The 22,385-nt window shown below is 40.2% G+C and overlaps 1 protein-coding gene across 2 annotated transcripts in view; it reads right to left on the reverse strand.

The window, feature by feature from the left end:
* TRHDE (thyrotropin releasing hormone degrading enzyme) overlaps nt 1-22,385 on the reverse strand; it is a 203,209-nt gene that overhangs the window by 95,414 nt on the left and 85,410 nt on the right. For both annotated transcript variants that reach the window (XM_081878691.1, XM_081878690.1), the window contains exons 4-5: nt 5,963-6,117; nt 1,186-1,299 (exon numbers count right to left, since the gene is read on the reverse strand). In XM_081878691.1, the coding sequence (XP_081734817.1) occupies nt 1,186-1,299; nt 5,963-6,117 (269 nt within the window). The remainder of the gene's footprint in view (nt 1-1,185; nt 1,300-5,962; nt 6,118-22,385) is intronic.

Genomic DNA, 22,385 nt, shown 5'->3' on the forward strand with positions numbered 1-22,385 from the left:
TAAAATGTTGCTCTGTAATTACCATTTATGCTCTTGAATGCAGAGGCAACAGTTACTTAACTTAGCATGGACCCTAACCAATGGCTTCACATTACAAGAAAGGAGATTCCGACTAAACATCAGGAAGAACTTTTGGACAGTAACAGTAATAATAGTAATGATAACTATGATTTGTACCCCACTTATCTCGCTGGGTTGCCCCAAGAGTTGTTCAAAAGTGGAAGAAACTCCCATGAAGGGTGATGGACTCTCCTTCCTTGGGGGCTTTTAAGCAGAGCTTGGGTGGCCATCTGTCATGCATGATCTAGCTGAGATTCCTGCATTGCAGGGGGCTGGACTAGATGACCCTCAGGGCTACTTCCAGCTCCGCAAAACTGTGATTCTACGATGCAGCTGATGACTAACTTGACCTTATTTCTTTTGTAATGAATAGAATATTGCACTGCTGGAACCCTGTCAACTGATTTCACACCTACTGACTTTGCTTTAGTGAATATCTGATGGTTGCACATACCATTTGGCTTCTTCTCTCCAGTGCTCTGGCAGCATGCTGCAAATATATGAAGCCGTCTCATACTTAAATCAGAAGGCTGGAACATTTAGTCCACTGTCCATGTTGTGACTTACAGTGAGTCTACAAGACCTCCGGAAAACGTATTTGCCGGCCTCAATACTTAATATCCTTTGAACTACAAAGGATTGAACACAAGAAGAGTCTGCTGAGGACAAGCCATTGGTCTATCTATTCCAGCATCCTGTTCTCACAGTGGCTGAACAGCAAATAAGATCTGAGAAGAGCACTCTCTCCTGCTGTGGCTTCCAGCCACAGAGAAACAGAAGCATTGCAGCCTCCAACTGAGCAGCAGGCAGGGCAGAGCCATCCTGGCTAGTAGCCATGGATAGCTTTCTTCTCCATGATTTGTCTAATCCTTTTTTTAAAAGCCATCCAAGCATAGATAGCCATGACTGCCTCTAGTGGGAGCTTGCTCCATTGTTTAACTATGTGTTACATGAATAAGGACTTGCTTTCCTCCATCATTCACCTTCATGGGATTTCCACTTGATTGGACTTGGGATCGTCTGTATGCAAACGTAAGTTCTACCATTATGCTAGCTTTCTTTTCATGAGCAAAACAACAAGAAAACAAAGTGATGTGTGAAGTACAGAAAAAAGTACCAGCTTACCAGATTCCAGCCTGGATACAGGTAGTCAGTTCCAACAAATTCAAAATAGTGAGCAAAGCCTTCTTTTAGCCACACATCTTCCCACCATACTGGAGTCACAAGGTCACCAAACCACTAAAAGAAATGAACAAAACTATGGTTTCAAAATATCACTTGTTCACATTCTATTTATGCAACAAGTAAAGTTCCGAAGGTAGTTGATGAAAAATTGCTGCATTTCTCAGTGGTGACTTCTTCTAACTTTTCCTTAATTGTTTCAAAAGATTTTAATAAGGGATTCCTATAGGTTTCACCTACAGGCAGAAAAAGGTGGCTTGTAAGATAACTGAATCCTAGACATTTGCTACTAAGCCTCCTTTAAGGTTTCAATAAGTACTGCACCAGAAACTGAGAAACAGAATTAAACATTTGCTTTAAAAAATATGGGGGGGAGAGAGCTAACAATGAACTGTATACAATGAATTTGTGCTGCAACAAGAAAAGGCACTTAAATCTTGCAATACTGGAAAGAAATGAAAAAGCTACGTCTTGCTTTGCAAGGTGGTCTTTGGCCCCAGAAAGTGGGGCAGAGAAAATTTGCTTTTTTCTTCCAGCGTGGTTCCTGACTTTCACTAACTATAACAGAAGGTCAGAAATATCTTGCCTACCCAAGTATCAAAAGAACCTCTTGAATTTTCAGAATAGTAAACCATCTATGCTTGTTTCAAGGGCTTGCAAATGTAGACCAATTAACAGGCGCTCCCAGGTGATTTATTATTTAATGTAATTACTTATGTGTAATTAAAATTGCTCCACCTCCACTAACTGAAGAGTGGGCTATTTAATCTCCAGCCACTGAAAAGTTCCTGGTGTGATCATTTCTAGGCTATCCCTTCTCTCTATCATGAGCCTTGCTGTACTGTTTCCTTGGAATTGCTTCGGACTGCTGTCTCTGTGACTCACTCCAAACAGCTTTTATAGGCATGATAGCTACCAAGTAAGAAGTTCTGAAATATCAAAAATGAAACAACTGGAGAAGGTGAAGCACACCAAAATATAAACACACACAAACACACACATCTCCACCTTGTTTTGTTTTTTGAAAAACTCCCCCCACTCCTTCTAATGATTCCAATGGAAAGGAATTTACCATGACTAGTAAAAATCAGGTCTGTTTTGGGAGGGTGCCGGGAGAACAAGGGTGCTTAGGATCCTGTAACACGTTGACAAAGCACCCTGTTTCTGGCCTCACAACAGGCAGAGCGCCACTGGAAAAACAAAAGCAGATGAGGCATCTACCATAACAGCAGGTAGGCCTTCAGAATTGAACATCTTTCTTTCCTTACTGTGTAGAAGGCCTGCAACTTCTTATGTTCCCTCAGCAACCCACCGAAGGGCAACAGGATTGCTTCTAATTTTCATTTTCATTTTTATTTTTTTAAGATTCAGATATGTATTTCGCATTTGCAACAGCACTGACTTTCTCATGATAACCGTATGCTACTATCGCCACTGATCATTTAAACTGCCTCTAATGGAAACAACTTCCAACGAAGTGAACCCATAAAATATTGCTGAACCTTTTATCTCATTGTAGTTAGCTTCAAGCAAAACATGTCGAAGGAGCTGAAGATCAGTGTCAAATGAGAACAGTGCTTAGTGCTCTCATCCTATAATTAGTTAGGGATGCATTTCATTGTCAAACAATGGTAGAGTGGTCATATTCAAATTTTTGAAACAAGCAAACCATATTTTTAAAACTCATGTTTGTTGTTCTCTCACCTTTTCAGGTTGTGAGCAAATTATTCACTTGTAAACCTAGTTACAAATGTTTAGTAACATTAAAATCATATGACGGCCAGTGTAGTGTAATGGTTAGAGTGTCAGGTGACTAAGGATGGATAGCTGTCCCAGCATTTAATACAAGATAAGCCACTGCAATTTTTTATTGTTTGATTATCATTTTTATTTTACCATATGCAACATAGCAAATCTAAGTGTTCTTGATTAATTAGATGGTTTATTTAAAAATATTAATTTTAATATGAGTCCTTAAAAATGCATAGGTAACATATTTTTTTCTTTAAAAAGAGACACTTCTCGTACACTTACAATTGGGAGGGAATGTCTCTTTTGAGTTATTGTACACCATGAAATACATCTGCATCATCTAAAAATAAATGATACCCATTCCAAAGAACTATTCATTCATATGCAAATCTATGCACTTTTAATCAATTAACAGATTAAATCCACATGATTAACCAAATCAGAGTCCTAGTTAGAATATATTTTGCAAGTAATCAGTCCGGAGCCCTATAACAGTACACCTTAGAAATTCTGTAAGACTATCAAAATGAAACAGAAGGATACTTCATGATCTCATGTCACAGAATCATATAATCAGTGTTCTATGCACAAATTGTTGATGATGTTAAATAAGTTGGGTTGGATCCAAACCAAGAGATCCTTCTGCCCGTAGAAGGCTTTTGATCCAATGGACTGGTCCCACTGGTGGCCGGGGCAAGAATACCATTTTCACCAATTCCCTGCTTTCTCTATCCCTCCACAATGTTATAGAGAAGCCTGCAGAACACATTTCAAGGTATATGAGGAACTGCAGGGGGAAATCAGCAAAAGTTGACTCCCTCCATCTCACTTTACACCAGTGAGAAGGAAGTTTGGATCCAAGCCATTCTAAATTAATCAAAGGGAAAAAATACTATTATTAGATGAATAGCTATGCTGAGTATATAACCAACTCTTCTGGAAATGTTTTCAACTAGCAAATAACTCCTTATATTTCACAGGTGCCTACTTCACAGATGTTCAATCTCAGTTTTTAATAAGAGTACTAAATTTGAAACGCATGACCTAATGGAAACAAAATTGTAAGAATAGGAAACAGTGTGATGCATTTTGAACACAATATATTCTACCAATTTAGCATTTGTAGTTAAGAAACAGTGAACAGCTTCTATAACTTTTATTTGAATATTCTCACTTTTTAGTTTGAATGGATCTTATCAACTGATGTTTTCTGAAGGAAGAGATTAACTAAAACGGATGAGGGGATAATCCACTTATTACAGTTAATCAGAGGTGAGGAAAACTCTGTCAGTTCATTACATTCATACAGAAGAGATTTCCCCTTGGCTGTCTGGTTACTAAGAAATATATGCTGCACTTCTGATAGATCCATAATAATTAAAAATTAGCAGGTATAAAAGTATTGACTAACCAGAGATGAGAAGCACTTCTGGTGGATCAAATGTTGTATCAATAATAGCAGGCCTTTTATCAGTGACCACCACAAAGTACACTAGTCTCTAGATTATTTAGCGCTCCACCAAAGCACATCTCCATGTGAGAGGGTATCTACCACTGCATACTCAATACAACATCTAACCAGTTCCTATGGCATTCCCTGCTCATGATCTGCAATTAGTTCAATATTTTTTTCAAGTCACACTACATTATTCAATTTCCTCTGTGAATTTGAGATATTATTTGTATGCTACAATGGCTGGTTATTTCTGGTATAAGATCGGCAATGGATGCGATTTTGGGCTTTGAGAAAGGTCTTAACTAGGATACGTTTCCCTGACAAGACTCCGTGCATTAAATGCAGAATATTGAGGTATCACATTTCCTCTACAGCACAATAGCCTTGCTTTCCGATTTCTTTCTAGTGACAACCGAAGATGAGTTACTCTCTCCTCTTGGGTTATATCACATTGGTTCAAAAAAATAAAGCCATGCTATTTCTCCACCCAGAAAGGAAATACTCATTTCCCAAAGCCAAACTGACTCAAGTCAGCCTGATCTCCAATTCTCCCTTTCCTATTAAATAAGACTTACTTGACTAGGTCCGCATAGTGGTAGCATCTCACCTCCCTTGCCTGGTGTGCTGCTAATGAACTGGGAAGAAATGCCCTAATGGTATTACAGCAGCCCTTGGAGAAACTGCATTCTCTCACAGGGTTGGCACAACTCCATTCCAGCCTTTATTCCTGTGCTATTTAAGTGCTATTGTAGGAAAATGTTGGACATTTCCTTTATTTGTGAAAGGGTTGTTTGTAAGGTGAATGAATTACATTTAGAATCAAATATTACCTTTGTTTCAAGAGAGAGAAATGAAGTTTCTGTTCCCTCTACACCATGTCTAACTTTTGCACTCATCTTATGTTACTAAAATGTTATATTTAGATTAAAGAAAGACGATACAGAGGGAAGAATGTGAAATCAATGTAAAGGGTTAACTGTGATATTTTTCAGTATATTTAAGAATCACAATAAACACAGAAGTATGATATTCATCATTCATATACAGAGAACCATTGCAGAAACATAAAGAAAAAACCGCTTCCCAAGTTTATGTAAGTGAGTAAGAGTGACTATGAAATTTATTTCAGTCACTGCAAGTTTTGACAAGAACATGGAACTCGGCTTGAAACAGTTATGGTGCTATAATTAATCACTTCCTGAGAACATCACTATGCTTAACTATATAAAGACAAAAGTCTATTACAAATCACACCAAAGGGAAGGAAATTTTACAATATTGATCAGGTTCCCATTTCTTGAATGTTGGTGAACTTCTTATGCTTATCATTATAGTGTTTATTATACTTAATGTCTGTCTGTTTATCATAGTAATGTCCATAATTGATGTGTTTCCCTTCTGTGTAACTGAGTTTTCCTGAGAGAACAGCCAACATGGAAAATGCTTTGACTTAAACAACGACAACAACAGTTTTAAGTAGCATGCTCACAAGTGAGAAGGTTTATCTCCTACCTGATGGCATAGCTCATGCACAATGACCATAGTGACATCAAGTAAGTATGATATGGAAGAAATGCTTGGATCCAGAAGTATCCTCTGCTCCACAAAAACACTTAGTCCCCAGTTTTCCATAGCAGCATACGGATGCTTAGGCACAGCTAATAAATCTAGAAACAGAATGAAATGTACTTTTATTGCGCTTGTGGGATCTATTATGATCTAAAATTCCTGGTAAATAAAAAAAAACATAAACCATATTTAGAATTATTTTTCCAAATAACTCTGCACAAATAAAAACATTAATTTATGTTTCTTTGCAATAACACACTAGTAACTCTAATAATTATTTCTGTTAGAAGAGACGCTTCTAGTGTCATTTCTTCCCTTGTCTCAAGATGCTGTAAGATACTTTGAATGGGATTTGGTATCAATCACTGTTTGTGGTAGCAAAACAATAACAATAAAAAATAACTGTAAAATAATGGGAAATCCCTATTCATCAGGTTGGAGCTGTAATATAATGGCTTGAGACGCTGTCTTAAATCAGAACCCGCAAATTCCAATTCTACAGAACGTTACTCCTCCACTCATATGTGGGATTAACACACATTCGCACCCTTGAACTTAATGGAACTAGCCTCTGAGTAGATATGTGCAGCATTACTCAGTTACTCTTCACAGCTAACATTATCAATACTGTATTAAAGATAATTTTAAACATTTGTCCTCATGCCAAAAATTGTCATTTTTGAAAATGTGATTTTTAATAGAAACCTTTGGAGCAAATGTTTTATAGGTAGGACAAACTCAGATCAACAAATGCAAAAATATTAATATTCAAAACATTAATTTTTGAAATAGCAGCAAAGAGAGAAAACAAAAGTTATAAATGAAATCTCGCACACAATTATATGTAAAATGAAAGGAAATTGCTACTTTTAAGGTGAGAAGCAAAACTAATGACATTTGGCCCAGCCACGATTAGAATATTGGACTTGAAGCTCACGCCTCAATGGGTATCCTTGAGACAGTCTCATGTTTCTCAGCCTAAAGTACCCTACAGTACCTTACGCTAATTATAGGCAGTTATTGTTATTAGTACAATTCCTATACTGCCCTTCACCCGAGGATTACGGGGAGGGTAGGTTACAGAAAAATACATACTATATTTAAAAATGAAAACATCAATCAGTTTAGGATAACACTTCATTCATCTGATGAAATGGACTCTAGTCCACAAGAGCTTGTGTCATTAATAGTTGTTCTAGTCTTTGAGACGGAATGGGGAGCCTCAGCTCACAAGCCAATCTTGGCCTATCAAGGGAAGCAATCTGGCTCACACCCACCTCTCAATCATCTAACATTACTATTAATGTCAGCTGATGGGCTTGACGGCATTCTGTGTTAAATCCTACTCATTGGGTTGTCCCACCCACCTGTCAAAGTTGGCCTTCCAAAAGTGGTACTTACTAGTACCACTATCTCTTATGTTTTACTCTGTAACACTGTAGGGATATTGCATATTGAAATTTGTGTTGTGGCATTATTATGGCCCACTTTAGCCAGAAAAAATCTTCTCTTCTAGAGCAGCAAGCAAGACAACTTCATGATTTCTGAATCTGGCTTGTTTCCATCAGGTGTCAAGAGTGGTAAAGGAACAACTATAAGAGTTTATTGTTTCTATTGTGTGCAGTGCCTTTTAAATTAGGAATTCTGGAATGGAGGTTCTCCCTGCCAAAGGTGGGCTTGAAGTCAGTGTCACTCAGCAGTGACTTCAAGCCCTAATTCAACTGGCTAAATTCCAAAAATTTACAGTCAGGAACTCTGGAGTGCAGCTGATAACCAGAGCTCATGGCCCCACCTACCTATCCAAGTAACCAGTCAGATATGGGGAGACAAGGAATCACTCTGCTGGGAGGAAAAGTTTCCCCACCCAGCCATAGCTGAGACCAACCACAATTTCTGTTTGCATTACAACAACCTACTTAATTGGAAACTGAAGCAATTTTTATTTTTGTCTCCTTGAATTATTTTCATACCATTGTGTTCATTCTGCGAAATCAGTCAAAATACCGATTTCCTTATACAGTGGTACCTCGGCTTACAGACGCTTCAGGTTACAGACTCTGTTAACCCAGAAATAGTACCTCGGGTTAAGAACTTTGCTTCAGGATGAGAACAGAAATTGTTTTCTGGCGGCGCGGTGGCAGCGGGAGACCCCATTAGCTAAAGTGGTACCTCAGGTTAAGAACAGTTTCAGGTTAAGAACGGACCTCCAGAATGAATTAAGTTCTTAACCAGAGGAACCACTGTATTGGTGGGTAGTGTGGTCCTATCACTTTATTCATAAAAGGCAGTATATCCAACTAAGTTATACTCTATATGCATCCATTGATTTCATATAACTAACAATGGATATCACTGAAGGTCTTTATAACACCTGGAGTATCTGCTGGTCCTGAGAAAAGGCTCTAGCATAGTACTGTCTGCTTGTCATATTCACCCTGTGCCAAAGCAAATGGAGTAACTACTTTGTTTTTGGCAGCTGGATAAATGGATTTTAGAAATTCATTTTTTCCCCAGTAAAATAATATCATGCGGATATGATTCAATGATTTGTGTAGCAAAATCTGTATGTAAGGTCCTAGTATCTTTTGTTTCCAAACATTTAATTAAAGCATCATAATTATTCGAGTTGTGCAACAGTATATGATTAGAACCCATTATTCTTAACCAATATAATCATGATGCAAAACAGAAACTATCAGTATAACACTAGCCATTTAAAAGTGATCTGAAGAACAATCTGTTTTTTTAATTTCACATTTGTCTTTGGGCTCACATCTAAGTTTCTTTTCGTTGCTATCTAATTTAAAAGTGGTGGTTCCTTTTCAATTTGCTTAGTCAATTACATAAAGCCCTTGGGCACCCCTACCTTGAAATTATCAAGTATGCATAACAGAAAAGCTTGCAAGACATCTACCTGCAGCAGGTGTGCCCTACATTTGCAACTTCTCTGCATGTGTCCCCATGACTATTGCTTACACAGCTGTTGTTTATCTACCTTTTCCCTTTCCCTGGACATACTAGAAAATACCGGTACTAACTTGTACTGAATTTACTCCTGGACTAGCTTCTATATTATCATCACTTCCTGGTCAACATGCAGTCCCAGTTTATTTATACACACTAAATTCTATCCGATTCTTTCTCTAGGCAAATCTTTTCTTGGTAGCTGCAATGAATTCCAGGAGGCTCTATTCCCTTGCAGACTGTCATATAGCTATTAATTTCTGTGTGGGCAAACATAACTAATTGACCCATAGCGCAGAGCCATATGCAGGCCTAGCTCAACCAAATGCTAAGTAAACTACCGAACAGGAGTCCCTGCTGTTGTGCAATTATCTTTGAATTTTCCTATTTAGAAAGTGTCCAGTCCAATTCCTTGCACTGGGATTCTTTAAAATACTCTGCAGCTTTTCTTAGAATATCATGGCTGCTTCCTACTCACAAGATAGCAGCAAATTATTTTGATGCAGAGATGTACAGAAATAATTCCAGAACATGTAAAAAAGGTCAATGTTTAACTTTGGGCTGTAGCCTGCTGTGGCTGTAGAAACTAGTATGGGAGAGACTTGTTTTGCTGCAGATGAAGGTATTTCTTCTTTCTGTCCTCCTCTCAGGGGTCATTCCTCCTCTGGCCACTGCTGTAGGTACACCACCTGGCTGACTGTAGTGACCACACGTCTTTAGAGTATGGAGACATGGGCAACTTACACCCGCCAGGAATGATGGCTCAACGCCATCTACATGTGCTGCATCAGGAAGATTTTGGGTATCTCATGGCAGGACAGAGTCTCAAACAAAGATATGTTATCCCAAGCCCACATTCCCAGTATGTTCACACTTCTGTGTCATGTTTAATGCTGACCAATTAAATCCAAAGGATGTGAAAATGACTCTAACACTGAAAAAAAATGGGATCTAAATGCTATTGTTTCATACAGCACTGTAGCCATATCTGATGATTCAGAAGAAGGGTAGGACAGCTATAAACTCAGTATCTGATATAAGGATATGATCTCAGTGCTCTTATTGAAGCATATACTATTCATAAAGCTATACTTATAAAGAAGCAATGAAACATGTCGTCACACCAACTGCTTTGAATACAAACTATAATTTATAACAATGCACAGATAAAATAAGGAGAATTTTGTGACTTGTAATTAACCCATAATATTTAACAAATAAATATACAGTGGTACCTTGGGTTAAGTACGTAATTTGTTTTGGAGGTCCATTCTTAACCTGAAACTGTTCTTAACCTGAAGCACCACTTTAGCTAATGGGGCCTCCTGCTGCTGCCGCGCCGCCAGAGCATGATTTCTGTTCTCATCCTGAAGCAAAGTTCTTAACCCGAGGTAATATTTCTGGGTTAGCGGAGTTTGTAACCTGAAGCGTATGTAACCTGAAGGGTATGTAACCCGAGGTACCACTGTACTGCTACAAATGGATCTAGCTGCAACTCCAAACACATTAAGTAATGTTCACTTAATGCATAACACAGTTGCATAACACAGTTATGCAAGATGTGAGGCAGTATATTGTCATTTTGTATAAAAGTCGCCGTGGGACCTAAATGTTGCAAAAGCGGTATAGATTTTAAAAATAAAATAAAGCAGGACCTGCAAAAAAAATGTACATAATTACAGTCAGCCAGCCATTACTTTTCCAAGGATACATAATTGCATTCTCTCCGGTTTTCAGTTATCCTGCCCTCATACGTCAGCATTCCTTCATGCCCAGTGAATATGTGCTGTACTCATTAGGATATTTTGGGTCCCCCTCCATTTTTTTTGTACTTCTGCAATTCTTTATGTTCTCAAAAGCTTTCTGATGCATTTGTGTTCTGCTTGGATTATGCCTTTTCAGGTGAATCCGAATCCATAATAAGATTTTAAGCTAAGTATCTGTATTATTATGGGGGCGGGGGGCAGAGGGTTAGGCTGAATGCCTGAGCACCTTCTAATTCCTAAATCCAGCAAGTGTTAAAACCTAGTGGGAGAGATCAAGGAGGGAGGGCAACTTGTTGCTGTAAGCTCAACAGTTGTGGAATGGGACTTTCTGAGCCATAGGCTCCCTCACAAAAGAGGCGAGGGTGCGGGGGGGGGGGAGGATCTTCTTTGGTATGCACACTGAAGGCCAGCAGGTAAAGGTAATGATAAAGGGACCCCTGACCATTAGGTCCAGTCGTGACCGACTCTGGAGTTGCGGCGCTCATCTCACTTTATTGGCCGAGGGAGCCGGCGTACAGCTTCCAGGTCATGTGGCCAGCATGACTAAGCGTCTTCTGGAAAACCAGAGCAGCGCACGGAAATGCTGTTTACCCTCCCGCCAGAGTGGTACCTATTTATCTACTTGCACTTTGATGTGCTTTCGAACTGCTAGGTTGACAGAAGCAGACCGAGCAACGGGAGCTCACCCCATCGCGGGGATTCGAACCGCCAACCTTCTGGTCGGCAAGCCCTAGGCTCTGTGGTTTAACCCACAGCGCCTCCCACGTCCCTCTTGAAGGCCAGCAGACTTCCCATCAAAATGCTTGCTAGCTCTAGAAAGTTATCAAAGGGGCTGCAAAGATGTGGGGCTGCAAAGAAATGACAAAGAATACTTTTAAGTGCCTTTTGTCAATTTTAATCATGGCCAGTGCTAAAGCTTTTCAACTTGCGAATCTGAATTATATCATCTAATTTTGTTCCTACATTTTTATTTAGGTTAAAAAAGAACTGAGTCTGTTCTTATGGAAGCACATCAAGAGAGAAGTGCCTCATATAAGAAGGACCAACCTTATTCAAATAATCAGTTTAATACAAGAATTCAGACTGACCAAACAAGTAAGCTGAGCTACACATTACAAAAGAGAGAAACTCAAGGGTTGCTAAACAATCCAACATTAAAGGCAAACATTTATCAGACAAGACAAAACCTTGGTCTCTTAAGAGAAATTTTCTTTTGCTTTCTGTAATATCCCTTTATTACGTTATAAAAGCAGAAATCTACAACTTACATTTATCACACTTTCCTCAAAGCTTCAAGTGGCAATTAAAAGAAACTAGAACTTGTGTGTGAACTTTTACAAAGTGTTCCCTTATAATGGGATATGGTAGGCAACTTAATAAAGAAAATTGCTAACTAATACATCACCTCTTGCTCATGATCTGACTTTCAGAATGAATTTAGTTAGTGAACAGGAGACACAGGATACTACAGTAGGAGGCCTCACCATCGACACCTGTTGGGAGTGCAGAGCAGCAGCAGCAGCAAAAACCTAACTGGTTTCAGAGGATGCCTGTGGCTCCCTACCCCACCATCCAATCTATTTCTCCAGCTGTACCAAAGACGAAAGCTCATCAACTCAGTATTAAATCACTTCCAAGCCTTTGCACATCCCTCATGGTAGGACTGTTTAGACAGGGCTATGCTTGTGACGTATGGTGACCAGAAGTGTATACAGTATTCCAAATATGATCCTACCATAGATTTTGTGTATGTATGTATATATGTGTGTGTGTGTATGTGTGTGTGTGTGTGTGTGTGTGTGTGTGTGTGTGTGTATATATGCAGGTTTTGGTGTCCTCAGGTGTCTTCCCGTGTAAAAGTTGGGGTGTCTAGGCGACGTTTCGACGAGGTCTCACTCGTCATCTTCAGGCTGGTGCTTTCGGCTTCTTGTTACTGGAACAGAGCAGGATCTCAGTGTTTGAGTTCCTATAAATACTGTAGAGGGGGTGTGGTGTATAGCCTCCAATGTTCTGGGCAGAGAGGAAGTTCCCAGGCTAGTGTGCCTTTTCTTCTTTTGTTCCTTAATTACTTGAGAGATATCTTGAGTGATTTCTTGAGTGATATCCTGAGTACCACTTAGGTGGGTCATTAGGTGTGGATTAGTTGTTAAAGTCTTTGTGTCTTGACCTCTTGAACTTTGTGAAGAGTTTTCCTGAGAAGATGGCTGTACTGTACTTAGTTGTGCTCTGGCTTGGCTTCGTGTATAGGGGCGAGCTGTGGTTTTGTGGCTTGTGTCAGCCAGATCTGTGTAGGGATTGCAGGGGGGTGCAGCATCCGGAGGTGCCACCATGGATTGGCTACTGGATGGTGTCTGTAATTCATCTGTGGAGAGGGTCTGGGTTTGGGTCTGGTGTGGTTGATTGGTGTTGGCGTTCTGTGTGCCTCTGGATCTGGTGTCAGTTTTTGTGGGGAGGGCTAATTTCCAGATGTCTGGCAAGCGGGATGTGTCGTCACGCTTGTTCATGTTGTGAGGGTGTTTCTCTATCTCGATGGCTTCCATGATTATTCTCTTGTGGTGATGTTCCGTGTTAAAGAGCAATTTGGAATCTGCAAAATTAATTTCGTGTCCTGTTTCTTTCATGTGTTGGAAAAGAGAGGAAGTTTTTTCTTCTTTTTTGACGGCATTCTTGTGTTCTGCGATACGTGCATTTATTCGTCTGTTTGTTTGTCCAATGTACGTGGCTGGGCAGACTTTGCAGGGTATTTCATAGATCCCTTGGTTTTCCAACTGGATTTTATCCTTGGGGTTTCTGAGGATATTGGCTATTTTTTGGTTGGTGCAAAAGGCTGTTTTGATATTGTGTTTATGGAGGATTTTGCTAATTTTATCTGTAGTGCCCTTGATATAAGGAAGGAGGGCCATGCCATTGTTTTCTTCTGTGTCTTGGTTTTTGGGGGGTGTTTCCTTTTGGATTAGCTTCGTAATCCTGTTTTGCTGGTATCCATTGGCAATTAACACGTTTGAGAGATTCTGTAACTCAGTTGTCAAGTGGTCTTTGTCAGCCAGGCGTTTGGTTCTGGAGATGAGAGTCTTGGCTACGGAGTTTATTTGTGCAGGGTGGTGGTGTGATTGTGCATGTAAGTAGCGGTTGGTGTGTGTTTTTTTCCGGTAGATAGTGTGTCCTAGGGAGCCATCAGGTTTTTTGTAGATTAGGACGTCAAGGAAGGGAAGTTGGTTGTTGGCTTCTATTTCCATAGTGAATTGTATTTTGGGGTGTAAGTTGTTGAGATGTGTGAGGAAGCTATCCAGTTTTTCTTTCCCGTGTGGCCAAATTACAAAGGTGTCGTCAACATAATGTCGTCAACATTAATATATATATTAATAATAATAATTTATTATTTGTACCCCGCCCATCTGGCTGGGTTTCCCCAGCCACTCTGGGCGGCTTCCATAGAAACCAAAAATACAGTAAAATATCACAGATTAAAAACTTCCCTGAACATATATATATATATATCACATCCCAGGAAATGGCTTCCGACTTGCCAGCTAAACCTGGTGAGGGTAGCCAATGGGTCTTAAGCCCTCGCTCAATCAGTGGAGTTAGAGAGTTGTCTATCACCTGCATGCAAAGACAGACTCCAGAGGATTGAGAGGACGAGACCATGAGCAGGCCCAACAGTCAAGAAGGTGGTTTCTCCATGTGCTATAGAGGGAAATGAAGTGGGGCTTCTCAACCAGTGAAGGTAGCTCATCTAGGAGAAGGGAAACTGTGGTCCTAAACCTCTGCTTCCTTACAGCCATAGTCATTTGTGAGAAAGGCTTCAGGAGTAAACCCTGAGGAACAACCCACACCCAATACCTTGGAAACATCTTAGGGAGAATAAAAGGCTAGGGAGCAAACACTACACAAATCCGGAGTGGAGTCCCTAAGACAGTTGGATAGCACCTTGTATGCCTCCTTCCAGCAACTCCTGCAGCCAAGCTGGTGCCAGATGTATCGCCCTGCTTTCTTTTGGACCACCTTACTGAGGTCTTGTTGTCTGGGCAGCCCAGGATCTCCATACACACTGCCCAGAATTGCACCCCAGAAAAGTCACTTAGGGGCCGCTAATGCAGCAAAAACAACATGGCAAGTAGCAGTTGCCACAGAAGGCATTGTGATTCTCCAGCAGTTTGACTCCATTTTCTCTCGCAACAGACAGGTGCCAACAACCAACACCTAAATGTGAACTTATGAAGCAGCCTTTATAGCAAGCCAGATCACTGGTCCATCCAGGAGCATGAAAGCATTTTACTTTCCAAAAGAACTTCAGCTCTCCCTGGAAAAAGACATGTAACACATACTTGTTTGTTGTAGGTCTTTTCCAACTAATCACAAAAGAGAGTATAGTGGAAAGTTTCTAAATTAAAGGACATAATTCCATGGCTGCATACACAGATCAGCCATGCTACTCAAGGTCCTGTCCCAAAGTTTCAAAATGTAAAATAATCCTACATAACAGTCTTACAGTTGTTAAGACTCAAGAAAAACAAACAAGTGGAACAGAAATCACCAGGGAAGGAAAGACAACTGTCAAAAATGAAAACAAATATGGAGTGTCCCTCAAACGGAAAGATGTAGAGAGCCATATTAATCCTTAAAAACAATTATCAACCCAGAGTTTTAAAGCAAACATGTATTTAATGGGTTTGTTGGAAAGCTAGCAGAAGCTGTTCTTCTCTTTTCTTTTAATCCCTTGTAGGTAACAGTGCTACTGATTATTTACGCTCTCAGGAAAGGGATTTACATAGCCTTATCTGAAATGATGAAGTAATCTATAACACTTACTCAAAATACCATGCATTCACCTTTCTGTAATACATCTGTCTACTGAAATACATATATTAGCATTCATAACTGACTAAAGTGGCTACACAATCTTTGTTTTTTTATATTTAAATTATCTTTTAGGCACAACTAGACATGACAGTGGAACTAGACATGACAATGCCAAGAAGGAACTTGGGTCCTGGAAATTCTCTATTAAAACTGCATGGAAAGAGAGTGGGCAGACAGGAAACAATTTTCCCAGCCCAACCCATTTTTTTAAAGACTGCTTTTTCATCTCGGGGGGGGGGGGCTTTTTATCACTGGAACCCAGCCAGAAGCATGTAAATAAAGCAATTTGGATGGAAGAGTTCAGTGGTCCACTTCCACTTTAAATAGCCCTTATACCTAAGCATTTTGTAGGTAGTTGAGGGCAGACCCAATTCTCTATACAAGTCTGCAGTTATCGCATTTCGTTTTGCCCTTACTGTGGAAGGCTGTGGAGATAAGATAGCAATCTGAGTCTAAAACTGTATGTCATTATTTCAGTCAGAGTCAAATGCATGTTAGAGACCCCCAAGGAAAAATGACTGACATACAGCAGTTCATTGTTGACTTTTTATTGCTTCCTATTGCACAACGAAGTATTTCTTAATATTAAGTGGCATAAACAATGGATGGCTTTTGATATAACAGATGCTTAATGCATTGTAAAATTTAAAGATCCCAAGGGTAGAAAAGAGAAGAAAGAACTATGAGTGGGGAGAAGGTGAAGAAGGAAAAAATAAGTTGCTACATGGAAAGAAAAGTTAAGTCATCATATTTTTAAAAAGCCCTTTTCTGTTATATTTAGTATGTGACCTGCATATTTTTAAATGCCTTATACATTTTTATAGCACCTATTCATTGTCCTCAGTTTTAAAAAAGCATCAAATCATTCAGTGATGAACTGAAAAATGAATTCAATTTTCCACTGACAGTGAATTATATTTCGTGTACAAATTATATTTCATGTACAAACAGCACTGAAATTATAAGCAATGCTTTGTCTTATGAAACAATACCTGAAAGAACCCATCTGAATTTATTCATGGTGTTTTGCGAGAGCAAGCATCTTTCAGAAAGTTTCTAGTGAGGAAAGCTAATGCAAAACTCACAACATAAATATTTCCTCTCTGCTTCATTGCTTGTAAGTTCTTAATGCAGACTCTCCCTGCCCCATCTCAGTCTATATTAGATCAAAGAATTGACACTGACAGAACACATACAGAGGCAGAAGCCAAATTGTGGGAATTCTAAGTTGCACTGACAGTGCACAATGTTCAGCCGTTGTGGTATATAAGACATTCATCAAGAAAAGAAATGCATTCTCATCTGAAAATATTTAGAAGAGAGAATTGGCACAGCCCTCCCAAAAGCGGTGTTTTTAACATAAATACTAAGTGTACCAACAGGATGGAAAATTGCCAACAGCTATTTTCCTAACACCACAGTTAATAGAGCATGAGGACTGAATAGCTAAAAACACCATGTATCTGATCACTGCACACTTTTACACTGCCAAAATTCTAACAACCAACTACAAATATAAGACTTCCATAGCAAAACCAGGCATCCTTTCATTTAAGTATGCCGAGTTAAAATATAAAATAGAATGTATTGCTTTAGGAGCCACACTTCTAAAAACATGTTATAAATGTATTTTAAAGTAGTGAAACTTTTCCATTTAAAAATACCATTTAGGCAAGACGTGGCCTTTGGGGGGTGGGTGTGGCAAGCTGAATTAAGAAGCATAAAAGAAAAGTGCCAAACCACAGCTCATAATAATAAATAATAATAATAATAATAATAATAATAATAATAATAATAATAATAATAATATAAACATTTAAAATTCTGTTTCAGAATATTGCAGCTAAGTGGCATTTCAGTCACACATCTGCATTACATTTTGAAGGCACTGCTATAACTGTTGTGGTCTTACAGAGCAATTCACACAAAAAAACCCCACCCTCTGCTGTATTGACAAGAACTTCCTCTCCACATTAGCACAGGAAACCTAGCTTGGCAAACCCCAGACACTCTTGGGATCTGAATGCTGAATGGCCCATGGGATGACCAGCCTTTGCTGCTGCTGCTGTTGTTGTTTCAATAAATGGAAATAAATCTGCTTTGTGAAAGCCAGCTAATTAATGTCTCTCTCATTTAGCATTCCATATTTTCCTCACCTAGCAGAATCCAACCATTTTCTTTCAGCCTGGGGATGTTTAAGGGGACTTTAAATCTTGAAATAATAGAAGGAGCTGGGAGGAAAAGAATGGAATACTTTTAAGCATTTACATCTGGATATCTTTACAATGCAATTCTATTGCTCTCTTCCCTGGAAGCAAACTCCATTAAACATGGTGGGACTTACTTCTGAATTGAATTCACATTGGATTGCACTCTCTGATATGGATCCAGTGTATCTACAGCTACATGCAAGCAAATCGGACTATAGTTCCTTTTCTGAAGGAAAGGTCAGACAGAGAGCAAACCTTGCTGGTCATTGACTTTAAGCAACAATTCCCCTGGCTTCTCATGAGGGCTCATCAAGGAGCATGCATTTCTGTGCTTCACTGCCTGAAGGCACGACAAGGGCTTTTAGGCAGGAGAATCCAATTCTCACCCACACCTTCCTTTCCTGCAGTAGAGCAGGGAAGACCAGCTCTGGGGAACGTTGCCCATTTTGCCTCTGTGCAGCCAAGGTTCTTCAGACACCTCCTTTTCTCCCAACTTTTGAGCAGAGGCAGTTGTGGTAACACCTGCAAGCAATCTTGCAGGTGAAGCCAGTGAACAGCTGGCTTCGCAAATGGTGTAAACAGGAACGGTTTGGATTCTTAGATCACGGACTGCAGTTTCTTGAAGATGGACTTCTGGCAAGCGATGGGCTGCACCTCACAACGGTTGGGAGGAATGTTTTTGCCAGAAATCTCAGAAACCTCATCAGGAGGGCTTTAAACTGACTAACGTGGGGGAGGGAGACAGTGCTCCTGAAGGTAGGAGTCTATCAATTGATAAAGATGATCATCCAAATGTCATAGACCAAATGGAGCAAACAGCACGCAGACCTAGTGGTGGGAGGAAAAAATCCTTAAATAAGAGACACGGGGGAATGATTAATGGACTTCAATGTCTGTACACTAATGCGCAAAGCATGGGTAATAAACAAGATGAGCTTGAGCTCTTGGTACAGCAAACTAAATATGACATAATAGGCATCACTGAAACCTGGTGGGATAAGTCCCATGACTGGAATGTAATAATGGAGGGATACAATCTATTTCAGAGAAACAGACCAGACAAGAAAGGAGGAGGAGTGGCGTTATATGTCAGGGATGTGTATACCTGTGAAGAGATCCAAGATTTAGAACCTCAAAGCCAAAGTGAGAGCATTTGGGTCAAAATTAAGGGAGAGAAGAATAACAGGGACCTCATTGTGGGAGTTTACTATAGATCCCCAAGCCAAACGGAGGACATAGATGATGCCTTCCTGGAACAGATGGCCAAGCATGCAAAAGGAAGGGAGATAGTAGTAATGGGGGACTTCAATTACCCGGATATTTGCTGGATGTCAAACTCAGCCAAGAGCATAAGGTCAAACAGATTCCTCACTGGCCTTGCAGACAACTTCGTTGTCCAGAAAGTGGGAGAAGCAACAAGAGGAACAGCCATTTTAGACCTGGTCCTAACCAATGTTGATGACCTGGTTAGTGGGGTAGAAGTGGAAGGATCATTAGGCGTGAGTGATCATGCTCTTCTGAAGTTTACTATACAGCGGAAAGGAGCAGCCAAGCATACTAGGACTCAATTTCTTGACTTTAAGAAAGCCGACTTCATAAAACTTAGGGAAGTGCTGGGTGAGATCCCATGGACAGTAATACTAAAAGGAAAGGGAGTTCATGATGGCTGGGAGTTTGTTAAGAGGGAGATAGTAAATGCACAACTTCAGGCAATACCAATGAGACGGAAACATGGAAGGTGCCTAAAGAAGCCAGGGTGGCTATCTAAAGAACTTTTAACTGAGTTAAGATTAAAAAAGGATGTGTACAAAAAATGGAAAAGGGGGGAAACCACCAAAGAGGAATTCAAACAAATAGCCAGCACGTGTAGACACAAAGTCAGAAAAGCTAAAGCACAGAATGAACTCAGGCTTGCTAGAGAGGTTAAAAGCAACAAAAAAGGCTTTTATGGGTATGTTCGTAGCAAAAGGAAGAAGAAAGAAACAGTGGGGTCACTCAGAGGAGAAGATGGTGAAATGCAAACAGGGGACACAGAAAGGGCTGAACTCCTCAATGCCTTCTTTGCCTCAGTCTTCTCCAATAAAGAAAACAATGCCCGACCTGAAGAATTTGGAGCAAATGATTCAGCAGAGGAAACACAGCCCAGAATAACTAAGGAGATAGTACAAGAATACTTGGCTAGATTAGATGTATTCAAGTCTCCAGGGCCAGATGAACTGCATCCAAGAGTATTAAAAGAACTGGCAGATGTGATCTCAGAACCATTGGCAGTCATCTTTGAGAATTCCTGGAGAACAGGCGAAGTCCCGGCAGACTGGAGGAGGGCAAATGTTGTCCCTATTTTCAAAAAGGGGAAAAGAGAGGACCCAAATAATTACCGCCCAGTCAGTCTGACATCAATACCAGGGAAGATTCTGGAGCAGATCATTAAGCAAACAGTCTGTGAGCACCTAGAAAGGAATGCTGTGATCACCAATAGTCAGCATGGATTTCTGAAAAATAAGTCATGTCAGACTAACCTGATCTCGTTTTTTGACAGAATTACAACCCTGGTAGATGAAGGGAACGCAGTGGTTGTAGCCTACCTTGATTTCAGCAAGGCATTTGACAAGGTGCCCCATGATATTCTTGTAAAGAAGCTGGTAAAATGCGGACTTGACTATGCTACCACTCAGTGGATTTGTAACTGGCTGACTGACCGAACCCAAAGGGTGCTCATCAATGGTTCCTCTTCATCCTGGAGAAGAGTGACTAGTGGGGTGCCACAGGGTTCTGTCTTGGGTCCGGTCTTATTCAACATCTTTATCAACGACTTGGATGATGGACTCAAGGGCATCCTGATCAAATTTGCAGATGACACCAAACTGGGAGGGGTGGCTAACACCCCAGAGGACAGGATCACACTTCAAAACGACCTTGACAGATTAGAGAACTGGGCCAAAACAAACAAGATGAATTTTAACAGGGAGAAATGTAAAGTATTGCACTTGGGCAAAAAAAATGAGAGGCACAAATACAAGATGGGTGATAGCTGGCTTGAGAGCAGTACATGTGAAAAGGATCTAGGAGTCTTGGTTGACCACAAACTTGACATGAGCCAACAGTGTGATGCGGCAGCTAAAAAAGCCAATGCAATTCTGGGCTGCATCAATAGGAGTATTGCATCTAGATCAAGGGAAGTAATAGTGCCACTGTATTCTGCTCTGGGCAGACCCCACCTGGAGTACTGTGTCCAGTTCTGGGCACCACAGTTCAAGAAGGACACAGGCAAACTGGAACGTGTCCAGAGGAGGGCAACCAAAATGATCAAAGGCCTGGAAACGATGCCTTATGAAGAACAGCTAAGGGAGCTGGGCATGTTTAACCTGGAGAAGAGGAGGTTAAGGGGTGATATGATAGCCATGTTCAAATATATAAAAGGAAGAAGGGAGAAAGGTTGTTTTCTGCTGCTCCAGAGAAGCGGACACGGAGCAATGGTTCCAAACTACAAGAAAAAAGATTCCACCTAAACATTAGGAAGAACTTCCTGACAGTAAGATCTGTTCGACAGTGGAATTTGCTGCCAAGGAGTGTGGTGGAGTCTCCTTCTTTGGAGGTCTTTAAGCAGAGGCTTGACAACCATATGTCAGGAGTGCTCTGATGGTGTTTCCTGCTTGGCAGGGGGTTGGACTCGATGGCCCTTGTGGTCTCTTCCAACTCTATGATTCTATGATTCTATGATCTTCATTCACCTCTCTAGCTTAAAAGTTGGGTGTCTGGCTTCTCTTCACACAGACCAGATGGCCGTGCCCACTTGCCATACCAAGTGGATTTGCTAGTATGTCTGAATATATGGCTACCTCTAATCTTTCTGTAAGAAGCTACCTAATTAGATGTTGTAGTGCTCACTCAATGGTATACCGAGAGGTCAAAAGGACCAAAGCTGGAGCTTTGACTAATTGTTTCCTGGATTAGCCCCCCCCCCACCCCACCCCGGAACTTTCCTGGGTTTTCAGAGCATTTCATAACTTATATAATAATTGCTTGTTCTATAGAGATTAATAGTTTGTCAGGTGCATTCATCTTCATATTACATTTCATGGGAACTGAAAGTCGCAATATGAAATAGAATTCTCTAAGGTCATATCCATATGACAGATAATGCCAATCTATTTTAGCATGACGCCATTTACCTTGAAGTAAGCTATCATATTGATGCATCACTATGAGCAGTGTCATAACCTCACAGCTAACCCTTTATTCACACCTATCAGCCAAGTCGGCAGAGTGAGAGTCTGTTGGCACAGTGTGGGGGCCTCTTTATATGAGAGACACAGAAGGAGTGAGTGCCCCAGATGAGAAGTAGGGTGGGAACGCAATGCCCTTTGGTTGTTTTCATTGGTTGGATGTCCAGTTCTTTAACCAAATATTTGGTTGAACTGGAGATCCTAACTATTGTCCTCACTGCTGTTTTGTTTTAGTTGTTTTATGATGAAGAAGCTATACTGCCTGAATTATTTATTGATCTTTTATGGATTCTGTAAATTTTGCAACTTTTTTTCTCTGTGTATATTTTTATTGCTA

The sequence above is a fragment of the Podarcis erhardii genome (genome assembly GCF_964252035.2).
Source record: "Podarcis erhardii genome assembly, chromosome: 10".
NCBI lineage: Eukaryota > Metazoa > Chordata > Lepidosauria > Squamata > Lacertidae > Podarcis > Podarcis erhardii.